The sequence below is a fragment of the Pongo pygmaeus genome, chromosome 13 (assembly GCF_028885625.2).
Source record: "Pongo pygmaeus isolate AG05252 chromosome 13, NHGRI_mPonPyg2-v2.0_pri, whole genome shotgun sequence".
Lineage (NCBI taxonomy): Eukaryota > Metazoa > Chordata > Mammalia > Primates > Hominidae > Pongo > Pongo pygmaeus.
In genome coordinates this window covers 17,988,949-18,014,625 of record NC_072386.2, presented here as the reverse complement: position 1 = coordinate 18,014,625, position 25,677 = coordinate 17,988,949, and the positions used below count along the sequence as shown (strand labels likewise).

General features: G+C 37.6%; 1 protein-coding gene across 1 annotated transcript in view; it reads right to left on the bottom strand.

The window, feature by feature from the left end:
- Nucleotides 1–25,677, bottom strand: part of LOC129044594 (contactin-associated protein-like 3) — a 237,117-nt gene that overhangs the window by 87,867 nt on the left and 123,573 nt on the right. The window contains 5 exon segments of the mRNA XM_054502601.2: nt 8,029–8,172; nt 13,524–13,785; nt 18,136–18,279; nt 19,497–19,681; nt 20,339–20,542. Coding sequence (XP_054358576.1) covers nt 8,029–8,172; nt 13,524–13,785; nt 18,136–18,279; nt 19,497–19,681; nt 20,339–20,542 — 939 coding nt within the window.

Genomic DNA, 25,677 nt, shown 5'->3' with positions numbered 1-25,677 from the left:
CCCCACTCTGACCGCCCTCTCTTAGGCTGCAGTGTCTCTTGGCTGTACTCAATCATTGACTGAGCTGGCAAATATTCTGTTTATTATTGTCTAGGAAAGGCTGATGCGCTCCCTGACTTAGTAAAATGTTTCACTGCATCATTACTGGGCAATAAAAATCAGTTGAAATAACCGACTGAGTAAAACTATTAGTCACTTTGGGCAAAGCATGGCCTTTCTTCATGCGGCAGTGGGAAATCAATAAGATGCTCCAGAGGAGCCAAGGCTCCGGGGACACCTGTATGGTGCAATAAAACCAGCACATAAAGCAGTGAAAAAGGTAACGGCACTCATTTAGCATTGTTACAATTCCGTTGGGCACAGTGATGAAGGGACGCTCCATAAAGGGTGGTCTATTTAAAATCGGCTCCCGAGTGGGATCTTTTATTTAGGCCTATCTGGAAGACATGCATTCCAGTCCTTAATTTGTAGTATTTTTTCAACAACCCCATGAAACAAAAGGGATCCAGCACGGTGATACTGTTTCATGGTGATACAACCCCATGAAACAAAAGGGATCCAGCATGATGATCCAGCATGGTGATACATAATGATACTGTTTTATTTACCTGGAATTTGGTAAGAGAGCAGATTTTAAATGTCTTCACTGCCCTCTGCCATCAACATGGTAACTATGTGTGGTGTGATGGATGTGTTGATTAACTTGACTGTAGTAATCAGAACACAGTGTATACCTATATCAAATCGTCACATAGTATACCTTGAATATATACAATTTTTATTTGTCAAATAAATATTTTAATTTTTTAAAAAGGATTTATGGCACTGTAGCAGCAGTGGGTGGTAAGGCCTGGATCAGGCTCAGCCCCAGGTGGGAGCTGGGGTCAGGGAGGAACCCAGTAAGCAGCTCTGGCCTTGCAGGTGTAACACTCTAAGCCTCTGTCTTCCTGAGGCGTTGTTCCTGCGTGTTGTCCCAGCGTCTTCCCTCTCTGTGTGTCTCTGCACCTACATTTCCATTTTTCATAAGGACACTGGTCATATTGGATTGCAGCTCACCTTAATGACCTCATTTTAACTTGATTACCTCTGCAAAGATCCTATCTCCAAAAAGGTCACATTCTGGGGTTCATATGAATTTGAGGGAAAACAATTCAATCCATAATATCATCTCTGAAATAAGGACAACTTTACTTATGCATATACAATTTGGGTTGTGGCTGCTGCATATCTATTTCAAATGGGTTATGGGCTCTTCTCATACTTTCAGGTCAAAGGGGACTTTGGAATCCATAGTGTATGTATGTATGCATGTATGATCATGGATCAGCCTTCCCATTTCTGTCACTGTGTCCCTATATGGTTCATGATCATGTATGTTACTTCACTCGAAGGCCATACACAATCCAAACAAAACAAAACACAGAAACTGTGTTGGCTGTTTTGACTTTCTGTTGAAACTATTCTCTTTGGTCATATATATATTTAAAAAATATTTTATTATATATATTAAAAAAATATATATATATATGTATATATATATATATATTTTTTTTTTCAAGTGATTCTCCTGCCTCAGCCTCCCAAGTAGCTGGGATTACAGGCACCCGCCATCATGCCCCGCTAAATTTTTTTTTTTTTTATATTTTTGTAGATACAGGGTTTCACCATGTTAGCCAGGCTTGTCTTCAACTCCTGATCTCAGGTGATCCGCTGGCCTCAGCCTCCCAGAGTGCTGGGATTACAGGCGTGGGCCACCACACCTGGATATATATCTATATCTATCTATCTATCTATATATAGATAGATAGATAGATATCATCTTTTTCAGTATATTCTCAGGGTGTGTTTGAGGAAACCCTTTCTTTTTTTTTTTTTTTTTTTTTTGGCCATTGTCCAAGGGTTTAGAACTGAATGGGAATGTCTGTAAATGGATCTGATGGAGGTTGGAATGTGTATCAGCTTTTCATCATCACTGTAACAAATCACTAAAACATTCTCTGTATTATCTCTCACTTTAGAAGTGTGGGAGGGCTGGACTGATGACTCTGCTTATAGTCTTACAAGGACAAAATCAAGGTATTCTTGGGCTCCTTATGAAGGCCCTAGGGGAGAATGTGTGTCCAAGCACAGGTTAGAGCAGAATTCAACTTCTTGTAGTTGTAGGAGTGAGGTCCCAATTCGTCACTGGCTGGTAGTTGGGGCCTCTCAGCAATGTCAGGCTGCCTGCATTGCTCTTCATAGTGCCCAGTTCATTTTCTAAACCAGCAATGGTGCAGAAACATTCTCCTGCTTCTAGTTTCTCTGGCTTCCCCTCACCCACACCTCTCTTCTGTGTCTCTTCTGCCTCCAACCAGAGTTAAATCTCTTAGGTGCTCATGTGATTACACTGAGCCCACTGCATGAATCACGATCATCTCCTAAGGTCTGCAACCTTAATTACATCTGCAAAATCCCTTATGTGATGTAACATATTCACAGTTTCCAGGGCATCTTGGAGAGTCATTCTCATTCTTGCTGCCACAAAATATTCCTCATTCCTTCATGAAATGTTGTTTGCTTTCATATATTTGTCTCTAGAGAAGCATCAGGTATTTTCTCAACATCCCTTCATGTTAAAAACCCTCAACAAATGAGGCATTGGAGGAACATACTTCAACATAGTAAGAGCCACCTATGACAAACCCACAGCCAGCATCATACTGAATGGGCAAAAGATGTAAAGCATTCCCCTTGAAAACTGGGACAAGACAGGGATACCCTCTCTCATTATTCCTACCCAACACAGTACTGGATGTCCTCGCCAGAGCAATCAGGCAAGAGAGAGAAATAAAAGGCATCTAAATAGGAGAAAAAGAGGTCAAACTGTCTCTGTTTGCAGATGATATGATTCTATACCTACAAAACCCCATCATCTCTGCCCAAAAGCTTCTCCATCTGATAATCTCAGCAAAGTTCCAGGATACAAAATTAATGTACAAAAATTAGTAGCATTCCTATATACCAACAACATGCAAGCTGAGAGCCAAATCAAGAATGCAATCCTATTCGCAATGACCACAAAAAGAATAAAATACCTAGGAATACAGCTAACCAGGGAGATGAATGATCTCTACAAGAAGAATTACAAAACACTGCTCAAAGAAATCATAGATGACATACAAATGGAAAAACATTCCATAATCATGGATAGGAATAATAAATATGGTTTTTAACCATATTGGGCCATACTGCCCAAAGCAATTTATAGATTCAGTGCTATTCCTATCAAATCACCAATGGCATTCTTCAAAGAACCAGTAAAAACTATTTTAAAATTAATATAGAACCAAAAAAGAGCCTGAATAGCCAAGGGAATCCAAGGCAAAAATAACAAATCTGGAGGCATTTCGTTAGCCAACTTCAACCTCTACTGCGAGGCTACAGTAACCAAAATAGCATAGTACTGGTACAAAAACAGACACACAGACCAATGGAACAGAATAGAGAGCCCAGAAATAATGCCACACACTTACAACCATTTGATCTTCAACAAAGTCGACAAAAACATGCAGTAGGGAAAGGACTCCCTATTCAATAAATGGTGCTGGGATAACTGGCTAACCATAAGCAGTTCCTAGACCCCTTCCTTATACCATATACAAAAATCAACTCAAGATGGATTAAAGAATAAAATGTAAAACCTGTCAGGTGCAGTGGCTCATGCCTATAATCCCAACACTTTGGGAGGGTGAGGTGGGAGGATAGCTTGAGCCTCAGAGTTTGAGACAAGCCTGGGCAACACAGCGAGACCTCGTCTCTACAAACAATAATAATGATAATAATAATGATAATAATAATAAATTACCTGAATGTGGTGGCACGTGCCTGTAGTCCAGGCTAATCAGGAGGCTGAGGCGGGGGAACCTCTTAAACCTGGGAGGTTGAGGCTGTATCGTGTCATTGCACTCCAGCCTGGGCAACAGGTGAGACTCTAAAGTCTCAAAAAAAAAAAAAACAAAAAAGTAAAGCCTATAACTACAAAAACTCTGGAAGATAACCTAGGAAATATAGGAAATGCCATTTTGGACATAGGACATGGCAAAAATTTCACGACAAAGACACCAAAAGCAATTGCAACAAAAACAAAAGTTGACAAATGGGACCTAATTAAACTAAAGGGCTTCTGCACAGCAAAAGAAACTATCAACAGAGTAAACAGACAACCTACTGGAAGAAAATATTCACAAATTATGCATCTGACAAAGGTCTAATGTCTGGAATCTATAAAGAACTTAACAAGAAAGTAAAAAAAAACCTACCCCATTAAAAAACGGGCCAAGGACGTGAACAGACACTTTTCAAAACAAGACATACATGTGGCCAACAAGCATATGAAAAACTCCTCGGCATCACTAGTCATGACATAAATGCAAATCAAAACCACAATGAGATACCATCTCACACCAGTCAGAATTGCTATTATTTAAAAGGCGAAAAATAACAGGTGCTCGTAAAGCTGTGGAGAAAAGGGAGTGCTTATACACTGCTGGGGGAATTATACATTAGTTCAGCCATTGCAGCAAGCAGTTTCGTGATTTCTCAAAGAACTTAAAGCAGAGCTGCCACTCGACCCAGCAACCCCATTGAGTACACACCCAAAGGAATAATAATCCTTCTACCATAAAGACACACAGACGTGCATGTTCATTCACAATAGCAATGACATAGAATCAACCTAAATACCCATCAACGGTAGCGTAAAGAAAATGTGGTACATATATACCATGGAATACTATGTAGCCATAAAAAAAGATGAGATAATGTCCTTTGTAGCAACATGGATGGAGCTGGAGGCCAATATCCAAAGTGAACTCACACAGGAACAGAAAACCAAATACCATGTATTCTGACCTATGAGTGGGAGCTTAATATTGAGTACCCATGGACACAAAGAAGGGAACAATAGACACCACAACTGCTCATTACCTGGGTGATGGAATAATCTGTACCCCAAGCCCCCATTACATGCAATTTACCTATATAACAAACCTGCACATGTATACCTCTGAATCTAAAATAAGTTTAAAAAAAAAAAAAGAAGCATCACGTATTTTCTGAAGGAAATGGGAATTATATATGAATATACATTGTCAAAGACCATAATGTTTGAGATTTTCTATTGCTTATTTCATTAGTTTCTTTATGGACCTATTCCATCTGAGCTAGCAGTTCTGAAAACAAAGTAGTGTGGATCAAACTCTGTCATCTGTTTCTGTCATAGAGATTACAGCCCTCATCCTGAAGGAGGGACAGATTTCAGTCCCATCCTAATAAAAAAAAAAAAAAATCTCTGTTCCGTTTACTGCTTTTTTTCTACTTGGTTTGGAAAAATTTGTTAGAGACAATTGTCGATACCACATATGGCTGAGAGCAGGTATAGGAGGCATCCTGGTGCTCATACTCGGAAACCCTTAAGTTGGCATCATCCTCAGCACATGAAATTTCTCAGATCACTAACAATCTTGGAACGATGATGATTCCTTAAGCCAACTTCGCTCTTCTGAAAAGGGTGGCGGGCATGGCTGCATTTTTCTGAGGACTCCTATGTCATCATCCACTCAAGATACATAAGGCATTAACTAATTTTAAAAATCTTGGCCTGGCACAGTGGCTCACGCCTGTTATCCCAGAACTTTGGGAGGCCGAGGCCGTCGAATCCCAAGGTCAGGAGATCGAGACCATCCTGGCTAACATGGTGAAAACCCCGTCTCTACTAAAAATACAAAAAATTAGCCAGATGTGATGGTGGGTGCCTGTAGTCCCAGCTACTCAGGAGGCTGAGGCAGGAGAATGGCGTGAACCTGGGGGGCAGAGCTTGCAGTGAGCCGAGATCGCGCTACTGCACTCCAGCCTGGGGGACACAGCGAGACTCCGCCTCAAAAAAAATAAAGAAAGAAAGAAATAAAAATTTTAAGCTCTTCAGGTTTACTTTGTGTCTGCTTAGAGGAAAAAAGCATCCAACTACAGATATAAATGTATCCATTAATAAAAGGTAAATGGAGGCACAAAAGTTTATTTGAGCTAACAGTGATTCATGAATCACTGTTGAAGCAGCTTCAAATGGGAACTGGTTCAGGGATCCTTTCAAGGGAACAAAAAGGGACAGCTTCTGTAAGGTAAATATAGTAGCAAATTTTTCACTGGTTGTAGTTATACAATTGCCTTATTTGGTTGATCCTGCTGGAAAGTCTCTAGTTATGTAAGTTAATTGGCTTCTGATTGGTTAGCCTTAAGTTTGACTTTTTTTTATTTTTAAAGCCATTTACAAGAAATAGCTCAAGTTAAGTTTTGCTTATATTGGTAAATCAAGCAAAGTTAAGGCCACTTACAAGGCTTTGTCTGGTCAGAGATAGCTCAGGCCATTTTAATTTTCTTTAACAATTTAAATACACCTGTGTACCACAGGACAGCTCAGTGAAGTCTTTGAATGTCTGTGGCTGTATATTTGGAAAAGTACATATTCTTTGTGAAACACCACAAATACTGATGAGGTAAAATGCAATGTATAGGACTGCATGTATATAACAAGTCTTCTATTACTAGATCTATATTTCTGTTTACATACAATTTTCATTACTAAGAAAGGTCGAATATATTTACCTTTCCAGTAAGAATTACAAGTAATTAAGTTACCTCAGTAACACCTCAGTGTTTAGGTACAGTGCAAGTGGCTCTCTGTATCTGTGTCCAGCATGGAATTTCGGACCTAGTTGAAAACTTTCTTACTTGAGAATGAGTTTTCTTATCATATATGTGGTGATATGGGATGATAACAGAATGCTGTAAGGTACAGGCATCCATGCCCCCATGTGACAAGTTTTCTCATGTGATTGTTTCTCTTAACTGTGGTTTCCAGATGTAAAAGCTTAATCTTTGGACTCACAGGAGCATTCTAGAATACATAGCAGGGTTTTGCTGTTATTCCTAGTGGTCCTTTTAATTTAAAAAAATCCAAACTTCCTTTATAATCAAAAGATCCACTTGTTTCCATTTCTTTAGCTGTATGAGTTCTCATAGTCACTTTGGGCTGCTATTAACAGAATCCCATGAACGAAGTGGCTTACACAACAGTTATTTCTGTCAGTTCTGGATGCTGGAAAGTCTAAGTTTGAGGCAAAGCAGATGCAGTGTCTGCTTCACAGACCACAGTCTTCTCCTTATAACTTCACATGGCAGGAAAGGCAAGGGAGTTCTCTTGGGCCTCTTTTATAAGGGCACTAATTCCATTCATGAGGGCTCCACCCTTCTGACTTAATTACCCTCCAAAGCCTCCTGACACCATGACTTTGGGGGTCAGGATTTCAACATATGAATCTGGGGTGGGGAAGCAAACATTCAATACTTTGCACCAGTGTAACACCAATTATACTGGATTCATTTAATATGCTTATCTCCTATTAATTAATATTTGTTTATTATTGTCAATGTTTTGAAAGTACTTCATAATCAGTATAATATTTCCTATTACGCCTTCTCCCTGTAAAAAATATTTATCCATCTATCTATAAACTGAGCTGTGTACTAATAATGATTCAATAGTATAGATTTAGATGTAGGCTTATATATGTAAGTAATATTTTATGTAAGCCAATGACTTCAGATAGTATGATTTGTTTTGTTTTTACAAGCTAACTGTTAGAAGTATAAATGGATTTATCTGTTGTAGAGATATGATTATGATATTGATGTTTGAAAGTTTCCACTTATTTACTATGTGTAGCTCAAATATATTTTTCTTTTAATGTTAAATGAAAATATGAAGTTATTTAAACAGCAAGTAAACTTTCTGCAGATACTTATTTTTGTATTGGGAAGAAAAATTGATTAAATGTTTCATGTTTTTTACAAATTCAAAAGGTATTAATTTCATGGCTAGAGAAATTATTTCTTAGTATCAACTTGGTTTAAATTTGACTAAGACTCAAAATGCAAAGCAATAAAGATAAAAAGTGGTTCCACTGCCAGTGTCATTCAGTTGCCTTCTCTTACCTCCAAAATAATAGGTGTCACCTGAATCAATGAGCACAGCCACCAGGGCCTGAACAGCTGTGTCATCGTCCACCACCACATTCATATGGCTCCACTTAGCAGATAAGGACACAGAGTGCCACTGCCCATCGTTTAATCCAGCACCTGGAGGAAATACAGTCAGTCAGAGACAACTCTAAATTATGAGCTCTGGAAACACTTGAAAACAATTTGATTCAGATCACTGAATACGTCAGAGAAGACTGGTATTTACATGTTCATGTATCACTGAAAAAAAAATTAACCACCTATCTTTAATTTAAAAATTTCAGTTATTACGAAAATAACACATGAATAAAAATATTACTCTTTCTGAAGAATCACTGTAACAAATTCTGGTAATTTGCTTAAAGTAACTAGAATTTAATTATCAAATATATACATTAGGAGCCTTTACAATGGGATAAAAACAACACAGTTTGGTTCAATCTTCAAATGCAAAACTTACTTGCTTTACTGAATCTAACAAAAATATTTTACAAGAATCAAGAAAGTGAGTTGATAAAAAATATGTCAAGAATGATTGTGAAAAGTTTTTTTTAGAAAAAGTTGACACATAATTGCACAAACTTATGGGGTGCAACAGGATTTGAAATGGGGGAAGATCACTGGATGTCTGTCTTACTGCACCCGTTAATTAAGGTAAACCCTGCTTTCACTGTCTGAGCTATTTTACAGCCCTATAAATTGTAGAAAACTGATAGTAATGCAAAATGACTTGTACCCATAGAAATACAAATGACTTGTGCCTGGCGAGATGCAGTTGGTTACTGAACCATTTCATATCTGTCTGTAATTCATTTTGACATTTCTTATCTGCCTGTATGTGCAGTACTTTGAATTATCCTCCAAACTGATTGTAACATCTTACTGGTTTCTTCATTGATTAGTTAAAATCTTTAACATATATTCGTGTGTTTCTGAATTAACACATTATGATTATAGATATAATTATACTGTCTTTTAAAAGTTATTATTCGCTGGGCATGCTGGCTCATGCCTGTAATCCCAGCAGTTTGGGAGCTGAGGCGGGCAGATCACCTGAGGTCGGGAGTTCGAGACCAGCCTGGCTAACATGGTGAAACCCCATTTCTACCAAAAAACAAAAAATTAGCTGGGCATGGTGGCACTAGCCTATAGTCCCAGTCACTTCGGAGGCTGAGGCACAAGAATCACTTGAACCCGGGAGGTGGAGGTTGCAGTGTGCTGAGATCACACCACTGTACTCCAGCCTGGGTGAAAGAGTGAGACGCTGTCTCAAAAAGATAAAATAAAATAAAATAAAAGCTATTATTTAATATTTGATAAAAAATGCTTAGGAAAGAACTGGAGTTGTACTTTATATATGTACAATATTTTTATATATTTACACTCACATCCACATTATTTTATGATTCTTAGTAGTAATTATGAAATCAATCTTGTCAAATAATTTGGTAACATAATGAATTGTAATGGCAAATTTAAATGTTAAGGTATTTAAAATCACTAGAGGTATTCCGTGTTTTCTTTTACCTGGTAATATTTCAAAGACACATGCCAATAAATGGGCTAAAAATAAGATTAGCTTCATGAGGCCTATTAAATTAACTCTGCACTGAAGTTTAAAATTAGGCCAAGATCGAAACTATTTCAGAAGTTACATATATCATAATAAACTTTAGACTAATAGAAATTTTCCTATAAAGTTAACATTTTACTTGATAGTCTTGGGAAACCTGTAAATTATTAAAAATGACTCTGTGCTTGATTTATTTTTCTTCCTAACGTGTATCTATGTGAAGTTAGTATATTATTAGCATTTCAAATGTAGTACTTCTTAAAAATTAAACATTAACGTTAATATTTTAGTTTTCCCTTTTAACCTTCAGTGATGTATGAAACAGAAACAGAAGTAGTAATAAAGTGTAAGGAAATAAATTATTCTTTAAAATCAACCAAGATTCTGGATGTCTTCAATGTAAAACTAGGCACTGTCTAAATACAATCTCGAGGATTATATGATTCTGCAGGTCTCTGTGCCTTTTACCTTCTTTGAATTTTTTTTTTTTTTTTTGAGATGGAGTCTCGCTCTGTCACCCAGGCTGGAGTGCAGTGGTGCCATCTCGGTTCACTGCAAGCTCCGCCTCCCGGGTTCAAGCCATTCTCCTGCCTCAGCCTCCTGAGTAGCTGGGACTACAGGCACCCGCCACCACACCTGGCTAATTTTTTTGTATTTTTAGTAGAGATGGGGTTTCACCGTGTTAGCCAGGATGGTCTCAATCTCCTGACCTCGTGATCTGCATGGCTTGGCCTCCCAAATTGCCTGGATTACAGGCGTGAGCCACCACACCTGGCCCCTTCTTTGAATTCTTTTACCACCCTGTGAATTGTAGAAAATTGAAAGCAGGCAAATGATTATTGTCCATAGACATGCAAATGAATTTTGTCTGGTAGAAATACAATTGACTTTCTTCCTGGTTCCTCTAACCCATCCCATGGAATAAGCCAGTTTTACATTATACACAAAATCATTGCAGCTGTAACATCTTACTGATTCCCTCATAAACTAATGAGTTAAACAAAATCTTTGACATGTTCTTTTTATAACTGCAAAAAGTGCCCTCTTTAAGAATATCTTTTGACAAATAAAAGCAGATCTTTGTATAATTGTTTTCATATCTATCATCCACATTTGTTTTCTTTTTGTTTTCTATTAGGTTGTATTTGGCCTTTGGCCATAGTTTATGCACAAGAAAATCAGATACAGTAGAATCTATAAATATTTCAATGAGAAGTTACTAAATTAATTGCCCACAACATAGATGTTATTTTAAACACATTTGATATGAAGATGATCTCTTGTTAACAACTACAACGTTTTAACTGCAGAGGCAAAATATCACACTCACAAAGCCATGAGCTAAAGCAAAATCCTGATGAGATTTAAGAACTTCAATTATATTTAATTCTAGTTATTGTGCAACCCAGAACCGGACAAAGTGCTTGTTCAGCACTTCACTGAATCCAGAATATATGCAACTCATCAGCAGTAAAACTGAACCAACTACTGTAGGAAAAAAATTGAGGGCAGTCTTTGAAATGGGCAAAGGAGATTACTGGATATCTTTTCAATGGAAAGATTAGCTGATATTACAGGATTGTAAACCATCATCTTGGACTAGGTTACTTTACAGCTGTATAGTGACAGAAGTTAACTTGCAGAACATTGATAATAATGCAAATAATGCTTGTCCATAGAGATGCAAAGTGTGTACAGGTAAGGGATTTGCCTTTCCCTTTGGATATTAGCAAGTTTAGCTAGTCGGCATCTCTTTTCTGACTATAAATGTGTGGTACTCCTTTAAACAGGCCTTACTGGTGTAAGTGTAAACACAAACCAAAACAAACAAAAGCTTTCTTAGTGCTAAAAGGGATACACACTTTCATTCACTTTTTTTCCTTAGAGCATTTCTTTCAGAAAACTTGTACATCTTTAAAATCTTCAAACAAACAAACAAAATCTTATTTAGCCTCTTTCTTGTTTCCAGGAGTGTTTTTCTTGAGGACCTTGGAGACATGTCTTTGAAATGTAAACATCAAGAAAGGCAGTGCTCCTATCTCCTTGTCTCCCTGGGAGTTTAACATAGATGCCTGGCTGCAAGTTGCAACTACCCACTTGTCAAAGAGACATGAAGGAGTTTAGTTTTCCTTTGCATAAAGGAGCGTGCCTCCCCAATTACCAGGTGAATGTAAGATGGGCTGTGTAGCAAACGGCGCTGTCAAGTCCTCTTACTTGAGGACAAGTTGTCCTTTATCTTTAGAACGTGTATGTAATGGGTTGTATCTGCCTGGCTATATAAATGGATGAAATTTCTTTCTTTGCAATCACATTAGCGATTGCCTGAAATGTACATCACAGTCTGGCTTAATACTTATTCCATAATAAGACTATTTCATTTCTACCTTGTGAAACTGATTCACTATGTTGGTAGGCAATTTTATCTTTACTTATTTCCCTAACACTGGTTCTCTCATCAATGAGTTAAAAGAAAATCTCTGACATGTGTTCATTCTGTATCTGCGTGTGAGTCACGATTTTAACCTTTCTTGGAAAAAATCTTATTCGTGAGGAAATGGAAACTAGGTTTGCATTTCTAAAAGAAAATAATATATGTCCCCTCTGAATATCTGTTTTATCTCCCCTGAAACACCTGTGTGAGGCGGACACAGATTCTAACACTCAGGACTTGCCTGATTGTTCCAGAAGTACTGAGATAAGGCCCCGCCCTCCGAATTTCTTCACGGGTCTTGAAATTGTGCTTTCATACCACAACATTTAATAGCAATATAGTCATGTGTGCCTCTTACAGCCAAAAGGAATCTTTTTTTGAGTATGATAACCCCCTGGTCTCAAGCAGAAGTCAGCCTCTTCGTCTGTGCCTTTTTCTTTTTCAGATTACGCTTTTTTTTTTTTTTTTTAAAGCCCCCATTTAGTTCTGATGCCAATTTAGGCACAATGTCAACTTAGGACCCAGTGCTCCTCCCATCTGCAAATCCAATCATCAAAATCCAGCACAATGTCAATTTAGGACCCAGTGCTCCTCCCATCTCCAAATCCAATCATCAAAATCCAGCAGCTCTGTAGTTAACAAACTTGCCCACATCTGACTGCATGTGAGATTAGTTCCCATCTATTGTAACTCAGTCCAGCTTCATGGGATTTAAGCCCCTAACCTAGCATTTGCCCAACAAAAACAGGCCCTGATGGGGAGTGGGGATGAGAGGGCCTGTGTGTGGGGTGGGCATTGTGCTAATAAAATCAGACTTCCTTCCTATTGTTCTCCCTGCAAAGGAGATCTGAGGTTTACCATTTCACAAGTGAAAACAGCTGAGGCTTAGGAGGCTTCGTGATTTACATTTCAGAAGGGCAGTAAGTGGAGGAGCTGAGATTCTTCCAGGGTGCCCAGCTATCCCAGAAAACGAATCAGCCATCAACAAAAGAATAAGAACTCTTGGTATTTGCCAGGCATCTTTCCCTGTAAAGTGATAGTTATCAATTGCCTACTGTGTATAGAATATTTGTGCACAGACCCTGAGAGGCGGGGCGGAGAAGGGAAAGGAGAAGGAGGACAGGAGAGGAACGTGCCTCTGGGTATTGTCTGTTCCATGAGGTCCTGACCCTAGTTCTTTGGGATGGAGGCTGGTATATGTTTGTCAGGAAATGGAGCTCAAGGGTATTCCTTGTATATGGGAAGGTATGTCTGCAGAAATATGCATTTCATATTTCTCATATATAGTCATTTTGGTCAAAAGAACACTTTAGTGATGGCTGTGTGCGCCACACAGAAGTCTAAAAGGAAACAGCAATCTGTTCCTCTAGTGGGGGCATGGAGCATCTCACTGCCTCACTCACTCACTAATTACCAAATGATTTCCATGTGGATATGTCAGGTTTATGGGAATACAACTGTTACCTGCTGTGACATTCCTTGGTGACTGTCCCGGCTGGAAGAGAGTCAGTTTGAGCTTGCCATCCTTAAGAAAGAGGACGAAACTCCCTGAACCACGTCGAAGTTCGCCGAAAAGCAAATGTCCTGCTCTGTTCCACGTTCGAAATTGAAAAGTGACAGACACTTTGTCCTCCCCAGAGTTGCCTGGCAGAGCCAGATAACTCCTGGAGCTCAGAAAAGTCACAGGGACAGTCTGTGGCTGTGGACATGAGAAGGACACATTTCCCTATAAATAAAACAAAAGAGCACATTGAACAGCTTTACAGGTGGTGCTTCTATCTAATTAAAGCCAGATTTTACGAAGACGTACAAGGCTTTTTATCAATCCAGGATTAGTCTGCCTGCTAAAGCTGAAATCCATGATATTTATCTTCTCTTTCAACATAAGTATTATTACAATTGGGCAGACACCCATGTGCCTTTCTGTGTGTGTGTGAGAAATTCTCCACTTCTCTACTTCTCAGCATTAGTAAAGGAGTCTCAATATAATTTTAGTTCAACAGGAGTTTAATCTATGCCAGCTATTTTCCAGGCCCTGTGCTAGCCCTGAGGATACAGCAAATAACAGGACATTTTCATACTCAGTCTTTCTCCTGAGCAACATTTGGTCTTCTCTACACAATCCTCAAAATCTCCTTTGAACCAGCTTACTATTTTACTGGTACCCTCATTAATGAATTGACTAAATCTTTGACACATGCTTATTTGATATTTGTATGGGTCATATTTTCAGCTGTTGGAAAGTTATATTTGACAGCCTTTCAAATGGTTTTCAGATCTAATAGTTATATACAATGTTTGCATATAGTATTTTTAGCATGAAAACATTGATGTTTTTATATGGTCAATTATGTCTATATTGTATTTTACAGCTTCTGAGTTTCCAATCTTTGTTAAGAAAGTTTCATACTACCCTAGGTCCTACATACAATCTCACAGATTTTCTTTAAGATTGTTGGTTGTTTCTCATTCTCTTTAATTTACATATTCTTAATGTGTATAAGATAGTGATCATGCTTATTTTCTGCCTTATGGACACTTGTTTGTTCCAGCAGAATTTCAGAAATAATTCATCCCTGTTCCACTGAATTGAGCCACATTCCTTGTTACTAACAACTTTGCACATAAACTGGGATCTTTCTGGGATCTTGACTTTGTTCTACTGACTTCTCTGTTCCTATCCACTACCATACTGATTCTAGTATAGAAGCTTTTAGTATGCTTTAATATCTGGTAAGTCAACATCTTACTAGGTTTTTAAATGGTTTTTGTTTGTTTGTTTGTTTTGCTTTGTTTGGCTGGTGAAAGGAATAAGCAATTCTTGGGCATCATTCACACATAGGAATTTCAGTTCCAGAGATTTTAAACCCCAGCAATTCTGATTTTACTTGGAATTTCCATGGATTTATTTCTATTAATATACTATAAATGATTTTAGAAAAAGAATGTTACTGGAGCAGGACAGATAATCTAGGGTAGTGGCTCTCAAACCTAGCTAAACAGTCGAATCACCAGAAGGGCTCTTAAAATCCAGATACAGACCAATTAAAATCCCAATCTCTGGAGGTGGATCCAGGTAATGGTGTCTTTGGAATCTCCTCTGGTGACTCCAAGATAAAGCCAAGTTTAAGAACCACACTGATCCAGTGGTAAAACAATTTTCAAAACGGAATCATATTTTTAAAAAATTCTGTCCCAACATACTTTAGAAATGGATATAATTCAGTTATCATTTTATAATAATCTTTAATATACATTCTAACTGTATACATCAATCAGAACATTTCTTCTTGACTATTTTTGTAATTCTGCTAAATGGGAAATAGTTTTCATTACAAGAAAACATTTGCAGAAGAAAATTTAAAAAAGAAAACATTTGCTGTAACGAACTAAATACCAAAAGCTTACAAGTAATTGGCGCTGATCCATAGTACACATGTAATCACTGGACTATTACACGTTTTTTATCTTTTTATCAGCTGCTTATTTCTTGACCTCATCATTTAGGTGGGTAGCTGCCTGCTACAACAGAGAAGCAGGGCTTCTTGCCACAGAGGAGTGCTTGTTAGTTGACTGAATGAATTCTGGCAACTGATTCTGCCAACAAAATACATTTTTAAATGTTTTCCTTTTATATATTGGAACAATTATTTTCCTGTTTTTATACAGAACACATAGAGTTGTAGTAATTCTTAAGATGGAATTCCCATAATTAACATTATATATCCATATGCACAATTTGGAATGAACTGTCTTTTTGTTTTTGTGTGAAACTTACACATTTTAATAACCTCATTCAATGTAATTAGTAAATAGTTTTCTTGAGGATGATATCCAGAACCCAGAGATACCAGCTTAATTGTGGTTCTCCTTATTGGCTATACTCAATTAATAATTCCATCAGTGAACCCATCAGTAACTCAGAATAACATGAAATGTATATGAAAACCTGTGTCTATTGTCCTCAAATAGTCTTGTCTCCTTGTGTCATAAGGCCCAACTCACTCTTACTCACTTCAATGACAGCTATCTTTGGAAATAGCCCCATAGAAGTTAGGGTGAGGAGGAGGGATTCTTCTGAACACCAAGGACTGGCAGATAAAAGGTAGCTTAATGTTCAGAACGTGTTAGGTTAGGCTTCTTGACACGGATGCCCATTGGCCAAACCCATCTTTGTATTTGTATCTGAGTAACGCATCTCCAACAAAGCCAACTTCAATAACCAGGTCTTTTTTCTTTTTCCTGTTGAGCAGCACTTAAATGTCAGTTTCTCCATGGACAGAAACTTTAGGTAGAGGGCTGTTCCATTTATCTCCTTCCTCTTTTCATTTCCTTTTCATCTTGTCAAAGGAAGCTGTGCTCTGTGAAGCCTTGTTATCACTCTTCCCTTTGGTGTTTCCTTTTTCATGTATCTTGATGGTATTTTTCATTTTTATGATCTCAGCAGGGTGCTATTCATAGTAAAACTTAAGACTTCAAATCTATCTTTTTTTTTTTTTTCTCCTTTACCTTCTTGGAAAGTTCATGGGCTTCACAGCTGTTTTTCCCTTTTTCTCATGCTAACCTAAGTGATGTATTCATTGTGTGGCCTGGTGACACACAGTCAGAGATATTTTCAGGTTTTGGTCCTGCAACCCATGAGCCAACTCCTCCAGCACATAACATTATGGAAAGAAAACATTTTTACAACAATACGAATAAATATTCCCATGATGTGCTGCTGAGATACACTGACAACTAAACATGAGCTTTCCCTTTAACCCCAACTTAGATATTTCAAACTTTAAACATTGAAAGAAGTTTATTAACTGATTTGGAAGTATTTCCAGTTGATTAGGGAATAGATCATTAGGGATTGCCATTGCAAAATAATTGGTCTCCTGTGGATAACAACACCAAAAACACGTGAGATATATGAATTCTGATTTCCATGTAAAAATAGAAAGTTATTTTATTTCATATAAAAATGAAACAACTATGTCCCATGAGGCATATTTACTTTATAACTTTTTATGCATAATAAAAATTACTATATTAGGCTGGGTAAGGTGGCTCATGCCTGTAATCCCAGCACTTTGGGAGGCCGAGGTGAGTGTATCGTCTGAGGTCAGGAGTTTGAGACCAGCCTGGCCAATGTGGCAAAACCCTGTCTCTACTAAAAAAAATTAGCCGGGTGTGGTGGCACACACCTGTAGTCCCAGCTACTTGGGAGGCTGAGGCAGGAGAATGGCTTGAACACGTGAGGCAGAGGTTGCAGTGAGCCAAGATTGTACCACTGCACTCCAGCCTGGGTGACAGAGCAAGACTGCATCTCAAAAAAAAAAAAAAAAAAAAAAGTGCACCTGTGGTCCTAGCACTTTGGGAGGCCAAGGTGGGCGGATCATGAGGTTGGGAGATCGAGACCATCCTGGTTAACATGGTGAAACCCCGTCTCTACTAAAAATACAAAAAATTAGCCAGGCATGGTGGTGGGCACCTGTAGTCCCAGGTACTCGGGAGGCTGAGGCAGGAGAACGGCATGAACTCAGGAGGCAGAGCTTGCAGTGAGCCAAGATCATGCCACTGCACTCCAGTCTGGGCAACAGAGAGAGACTCCATCTCAAAAAAAAAAAAAAAAAAAAAAACATTGGCCGGGCCCGGTGGCTCACACCTGTAATCCCAGCACTTTGGGAGGTCAAGGCAGGCAGATCACCTGAGGTCAGGAATTCGACACTAGTCTGGCCAACATGGCGAAACCCCGTCTCTAATAAGGGAACAAAAATTAGCTGGGCATGGTGGCGGGCACCTGTAATCCCAGCTACTCAGGAGGCTGAGGCAGGAGAACTGCTTGAACCTGGGAGGCAGAGGCTGCAGTGAGCTGAGATTGCGCTGCTGCACTCCAACCTGGGAGACAAGAGGGAGACTCTGTCTCAAAAAAAATAAATAAATAAAACTAAATTACTATATTACATGGGCAGCTGTTAAAGTAAGAACTGATTCTTAAAATATTAGATGAAATGGAGACTTCACATGAATAATTTTTAAATGCAAAAAATAAAATGTCCTTTTTTCTTTCCTTCCCATTAGGCTTCCTTACCATCATGAGGATCTGTGGTTTGTGTTTCTTGGCTAATTCAGTAACATCCACTCCATTATAATAAAGATTTTCTAAACACCCATGAAAGCTTTTACGTGTGAATGCCCGTGATCTTCCAGGTGTCGGAATTCCCCCAAAGCTGATCTTAGAAAGAAAAATGACATAAATAACATTGTTTAGTGATTTTCTGATTACGTGTTTAAAGCATTTATAATTAATAGGTCTAGTACTAATTGTCACAGATCCATTCCCATTATTTTATATTTGCATGCTTGCTTATTCCAAATGAAGTGTTCTATCATAATGGCAGCTGTTAATACCTTTATTTCTGGCACCAGACAGTTTTGAACAAACTTAAAAGGAAGAAGTCAACACACATTTTCTACCATGTTGAAAATTTTTCAGCCATGTAGTAAATTTTACGCTTTGTGGGTCATATGATCTCTTTCGCAACACTCAACTCTGACACGAAGTACCAATGTGGCCACGGACAATACATAAAGAAAGAGAATATGTTCCAATAAAACCTTCTCTTTTGAACAAAAACAGGCTTTTTATTTTACTTAAAAAATGTCCAAACTTGGCCTGATGCCCATAGTTTGCCAACCTCTGCATTAGATATTATCTTTTGCTATTACATGGTTAAATTAAAGTAATAAAACTGAATAATCTGGTAGAGGACTAGGATCTTCAGTTTAATATTATATGCCAAAGCCACTTATGCCAGTAAATATCACAGTTTTTCTGGTTTGTTCTGATCCTTCATACACTTTAAGGTGTCCTGCGAAGGACTGGAAGAATAGATGCTATTTAACAGTGTAGCTTAGATACATATGGGCAATGGGTTGCAAAAAGCATTAATGACTTAAAAAATATCAGGAAATTATTTATATGTGAGCATCTGACTTTCTTGTTATTTAATAAATCTATTGGTGTGTATCTTGTTAACTTCTCAAAGTAATCCTAGATAATGCTATGTTGGTGAGGATTGCACCAAGACGAGAAAAAATATCCCCCAGAAATCTGCATAGTCAAACAACGAGTGTAACATACCAGATGAAACTTCAAATGAAATGTATTCAAATGAGTACATTTAATAACATTGCTTGCTACCTTGATATTTCTGCATTTGTGGATTTCCTAAACCTAACACTGACTGTTAACTTCTTTTCAAGGTGGAAAAGATGATCTATTATAATAAACTGACCTATTAGAAGGCATAAACAGTTTCATAGTACCAGGACAGACATACCTATTACTATTAGTCAACTTAGTTATGAATTACTATAAAATGGCATTTCTCTATGCAGCTACCTTCTTTTTCAGGTTATATTTAATTTAAACTATGTATCTATAATAACCTCAGAATTAAGATCCAAGTAACTGGATTCTCCCTTTGCTTGGAAATGATGCGTGTGTTTGTCCACGGTGAAGTTGACCTGCGTGTCGAGGAGCTCGATGAGGACGGAATGCCAGTGCTGGTCGTCCAGCAGGCTGCCCAGGGTGAGGGTCACAGGAGCAACAGGGGAAGACAGCTCAGCATTGTCTTACAGGAGAAAGAAAAAAACAGTTATTTCTGTCCAAAATCACGGCTTCCCTTTTTTAGTTGAGCATCACAGTTTGCATCCAACTTTCCATCTTACGGAGTTGTTTTCTCACTTTCTCCCTATCTTGAACACAATATCCTTACCCTGTTTTTATTTTTTTTAAGTTCAATTCTACACTTTGTTGAAATTTTTCTTAGTATTTTTTCTATTACTCATGACATTTGTAATTACATTGCAAATATTTTCTTTCTTAGAACCTCATTATCAGCATTATCTCATAATTTTATAATGATCTATTCTTGTCTTTATGATATGGATAATCATATATTACATATATATTATACACACGTATGGTGATCTTGCACAGTTTGTCAAAATATATGCTGTTTACAGAAATCATACTTAGGATATGTATGTATTGCATGCATCCATTAGTAATGCTCTTAAACCTTCATTTACATTTGTTCACTGCAGTTCTACTTTGCACTTACTGTCCCAGAGTAACTATCACTTGTGTATTTTTTATTTCTTAAAGGTGTTCTGGTTTAGATGATGAATTATATGGTCATTTTATCTAACTGTGAAAACACTGAGTACCAACAAATGTAGACAGATTTTTTTTAACTACTGGTATAAAAGTTCAAGTATTTTTTTACCTGAATTAAGAAAAAAGACAAGCTTTCCTTTAATTAATTCCAGAGTAATGTGATTTCCATGTTGTCCTTCTCTGTGAAGTAGAATTCCATTGCTCTGCATGGCTTTAAATTTCAAAGAAATAATGTCTCTTATTGGTTTTAAAGGTTTTTTATCAAGTCTATACAGCAGAGCACTCTGTCCATCAAAATAAACCACCTCAGATTCTAGGAAAGAAGACATTAAAAAGCAATTCTAAATATAAATATGTCATACAGTAGCACACTGAAAATGTGTGCATCAATATGCCACACCACACACACAGACACACATTGTATTTCTAATCCATTCATTGAAGGAAACAACTGACAATAATATATTTTCTGTTGGCATCATGAGTTGATATATGTAATACCCACTGTTAGATTTTTCTAACATTTTCTCAAACTTCATCATCTAGAAATGCTTTTATTAATCTACTCCCCATGGCTCTTATCTTTAGAGCAGCCCATTTCTTCTCATTCTGTTTGATTAAAAACAATCAGGAAAGAAGTTGTATTTCACTACACAAATTCTTTATTTTAAGGTCATTCTTATATTAAATATCAGTGTCACTCAAGTTAAATACCTTTGCTCATTCCCAGTAGCTTTGGCTTCTCTTGATTCTTACACATGTACCTACTTTACTAAAGATTTTGTCTGTAAAGATACAGAAACATATCATACTTATTAAATACTGCTTTAGACATGTAATAAATGTATTTTAAATGAGCTGATGTAACATTTTTCTCAACCCCTGGCTAATAGTACTGCTAATAGGTACTGCAATGTGTCAACTTGGCCAGGCCATGGTAAACAGTTTTTGGTTAAACACTAGTCTTGATGTTGCAGTGCAGGTATTTTTTAGAGGCAATCAATATTAAATCAGTAAACATTGAGTAAAGCAGGTTAAACTCTATAACGTGGGTGGGCCTCATCCAATCAATTGAAGGCTGTAAGAGAAAGAAAGAAAACTGAAGTTCTCTAGGAAAGAAGGAATTTTGTCTCCAGACAACCTTTGGACTCCAGCTGCAATATCACCTCTTACCTAGGACTTGCCAGTCCCTACAATCAGGCAAGCCAATTCCTTAGAACTCTCTCTCTCTACACACGCACGCACGCACGCACGCACGCACGCACACACACACACACACACCCTATTGGTTCTGTTTCTCTGGAGAGCCCTGACTGACAAGGGCACAGAGGTTTTGTTTTCTTGGATGCTTTGTCGAGAGAGCACAGCCTTAACACCTCTGTTTTGGTTCTTCTGCTGTAGTTTGTCAGAACTCCAATGCTGCCACACTCTCTCAGCACTCTGTCAGGGTCTTATAAATTCACTATAAATGTCACATATGTTCAGCTCATCAAAAAACAAGTTGTTTCATTTTATCAGTAATATAAAATAATATTTGATAGTATCTGTCAAAATCACATGAAGAAATTAATATTACCCAGAAAATCTCTTCTTTTTAAAAGTAAAAAGAAAAATAAGCAATTGTCCTTTGAAAAATATATTTATTTAATAAACGAAGATGCATGAAAACCTAGTGAAATATGAAACTATTTGAAGCTGACTAGCTGATGTCATTCAAGCCAATAAGATGGCATTGTTTAATTATATTTAATTTCACAAAAATATTACTAGTACTTTTTGCATGGCTATCCATTTCATTCACATTATCTGAAATATATACAATAAACTGCACTTCAAAAATTGTCCATTTTACATATCATTTTAAAATTTAGAAGTTTGATTTTCTCACATTGGGTTAATGTACTTACAAGGAATTAATGCATCAAGTGCATGATGAATAAACACATTCTGAGTAAAATATGTGTAAACTAAACAATTATTCCTTGTTACATAACTTATTATATGTTCATGATAAAAACAAAACTCTGTCAAATGTAAATGAAGACATCTAAGATTATTATTCCATGGCCATGAACTAAGGGAAACTTGAAAAAGATCGACTACAGACTTTCACATTTTTAGCACTGCCCTAATACTTATAATCATGTCTTTATTTGTTGCTTAAAGAAAATGCTAATATTTGAGCTATTTTTTTTTAGTTGACTAACAAAAAAAGTTTTCTTCCCGAAAAGGTTTTTTCTGGATTATTGCAACCTATACATTTCTTTTTCTCATTCTATGTTTACTGTTACTCTCCAACAGCAGTATTGATCTTCTAAGGCATGTGAAGTACAGTTCCTGAAATCTTTCCCTCAGGCAAATAGAATAGTAAAAAACTTATCAAGTAAAAGAGACATAAAGCAATGACCTTGAAACGCTTGCTCTTTAGCTAATACCTTGATTTTTTCTTTATTGTAATCGCTAGTGCTTGTATCTAGAAATTTAAGAATATACTTATAGCTCATTATGCATATTTTAAAATAAAAGCAGATTAATGAATTGCAAATCAAAACTTTCTAAAAATCATAAAACATGCTATGATTTATGAAGTCAATATATAAAAATATGAAACAAAAAATGATGTTTGGGATGGAAAGCATTGATGTTTGGGATGGAAACAATAATGAGCCCACCAAGATCAGCACTGGAGAGGGACAACTCCCATGTAGTCCCTCTTGAATAAGATCCTCCCACTGCAGAAGCAAAATTTCAAGTCTTGGTCTTCAGAAGTAATGCTAAAAGGTAAACTCTCTTCCCACTTGTCCACAAAAGTCATACTTTTAGCATTTTAAAACACTTGCAAGAGCAAAGAAAAGTTCTCCCAGCTGGTCAGGCGCAGTGGCTCATGCCTGTAATCCCAGCCTTTTGGGAGGCTGATGCGAGCAGATCACTTGGGCCCAAGAGTTGGAGACCAGCCTGGGCAGCATGGCAAGACTGGTCGCACTTGCTTATAGTCCCAGCTACTTGGAAGGGTGAGGTGGGAGGATAGCTTGAGCTCGGGAGGTGGAGGCTGCAGTGAGCAGTGCTTGGGTCACTGCACCCCAGCCTGGGCAACACAGCAAGACCCCATTTCAAGAAAAAAACAGTTCTCCTACCTAGCCATAATCAATGCAAATATTCCCCTTCAATATATATTTGAATAATACGCTAAAATAAAACAATTCCAGTAACACATTTAATATAATCTTTTCTCAGAAACCTGTTGGAGAAAATCCTTTATATGAAATTCAATTATATAAATAGGAAATGTAGTGGGATACTGGAAAATTAATGTCACTTATTACGTTTACAATAAAATCCAACGTTCCTCAAAGTTTTCAGAATAAAAGCCTTGCTATCCAAAATGAATAAAGAAAACTTAGCTTGTGTTTTAAAACAGAAAGTGCTTTTCTAATTTTATATGAATTTAGTTTATAATTATTGGCTTTATTAATTAAGATTATAGTTTTGATTGCTGAATCTCGATCAGTATTAGCAATGTGGACCCCTGACACGTTAGTCTGTCACCATTAGATCAGGAGCTACATTTTCTAGTACACTAGAGTACGTACTGCGTGGGCTTGAATCCTGGTTCCATCCTGGATAAGTTACATAGCCTCTCTGTGCCCCAGTTTCCTCATAAGTAAGAACACATACACTCCTCTCTCACAAGGTCATTGTGAGGGTTAAATGAGTTAATATTTGTACTTTTACAACAGTGCTGGGCACATGGGGTACCCTCAGTGAACGACTGCTTCATTATTATTGTCAGGGCACTGGGCAGAAAAAGAGGTGGAAATGAGTTTAAAATGGCACATAGGGGATATGTAGGAAAGTAGACAGCTTAAAATGATAGCAGATTTAATTTTTGAAGGACCTAGGAAATCTTCAGTTTCCACCAGGAAAAAGAGATTTATAACCATTCATCCACACTTACACAGCTCCTTCTCTGCCAGCCAGCTTGTTCCTGGGCTGACTCACTTCAATCACTGGTGACCTAAATCTTACTCAGAAGTATTAATGTATCTATCTCATTTTCTTGTGTTAGAGGACCACGAGAGTTTTAAAATCATACTTGAAGATTATTGGTACAATTATAATGTCTTTGTCACACTTCCTCAAAGAATACCGGAAAAGCTAAGGACAGATGTGTTCACAAAGTTCCCAAATACAAATTCTCGTAGATGAAGAACTTTGTCATACAAGGAAGAACTGTGTCAGAAGTAATTCTGCTAAAATGTGTTATGTCCTCATTCATACAGCTAATATTCACTGCAAGCCTTCCATATGCTAGGTGAAAGATAAAGATGCAGAAGGCAATGAGTTACTTTTAAGGAGCCCACAGTCTAGAAACGAGGTCATATAATCCTGAAATATGATTGTTTCTGCCACATTCACAGCGATGCTTCTGTAAACAGGCATCTGGTCCAGAAGGACTTCTAAGAAAGGATAAGGAAGGAATCTACTTGCTTTAGACTACTGCAAAGTATGACGTCTCTGAAAAGCTAAGACATAAGTAATTTTGAGTTGCTATTTCCCTTATTTCCTTACACCATATTTTACCTTCACATTTTACTTTTATTAGAAACAGAGACTCACTCCGTTGCCCATGCTGTAGTGCAGTGGTACCTTCATAGCTCACTGCAGCCTTGAACTCCTGGGCTCGAATGATCCTCCAGCCTCAGCCTCCCAAGTAGCTGGGATTACAGGCATGCACTACAATGCCTGGCTAATTTCTAGAGATGAGGGTCTCACTATGATGCCAAGGCTGGTCTTGAATTCCTGGGCTCAAGCAATCTGCCCGCCTCAGCTTCACAAAGTGCTGGGATTACAGGCATAAGCCACCCTGCCTGGCCTACTTTCACATTTTTCACACCCAGAATGTACTCTTAATTCTGGCTTCTCTTTTACTACTTTTCTGCTTCTCACTGTCATTCTAAGCACAGGCATGTCTCATCCCCATCCTACCTTGCACCACCTTTTCAGGGGAAACATCAACATTGAGAGAAAAACATTGCTTGAAAACAGCAAGATTCTATAGGGTGCAAACACTGATGTCTTACAAAAGAAAAAAAAAAACACGATTCCACAGAAATTTTCTTAAAGTGTTCTATCAACCACCCTCACTCAGATTAACAACTAGGAGTGATCACTTGGAGACTTTAGAACGTGAGCCTCAACCAGACCAGGAATCAGGATTTCTGTGGTTGAGACCCAGGGGTTTGCATATTTAATAAGCTAACTAGGTAGTTGTGATGCACACGAAGGCTTCAAGATGATTTATCAAGGATAATGGGCAAATTACAGAGGTTTACTCTCTAAATAAATTGAACATTAATTCCAATATGGGGTGAGGCACAGTGGCTCACACTGTAATCCCAGCACTTTAGGAGGCAAAGGCAGGCGGATCATTTGAGGTCAGGAGTTCAA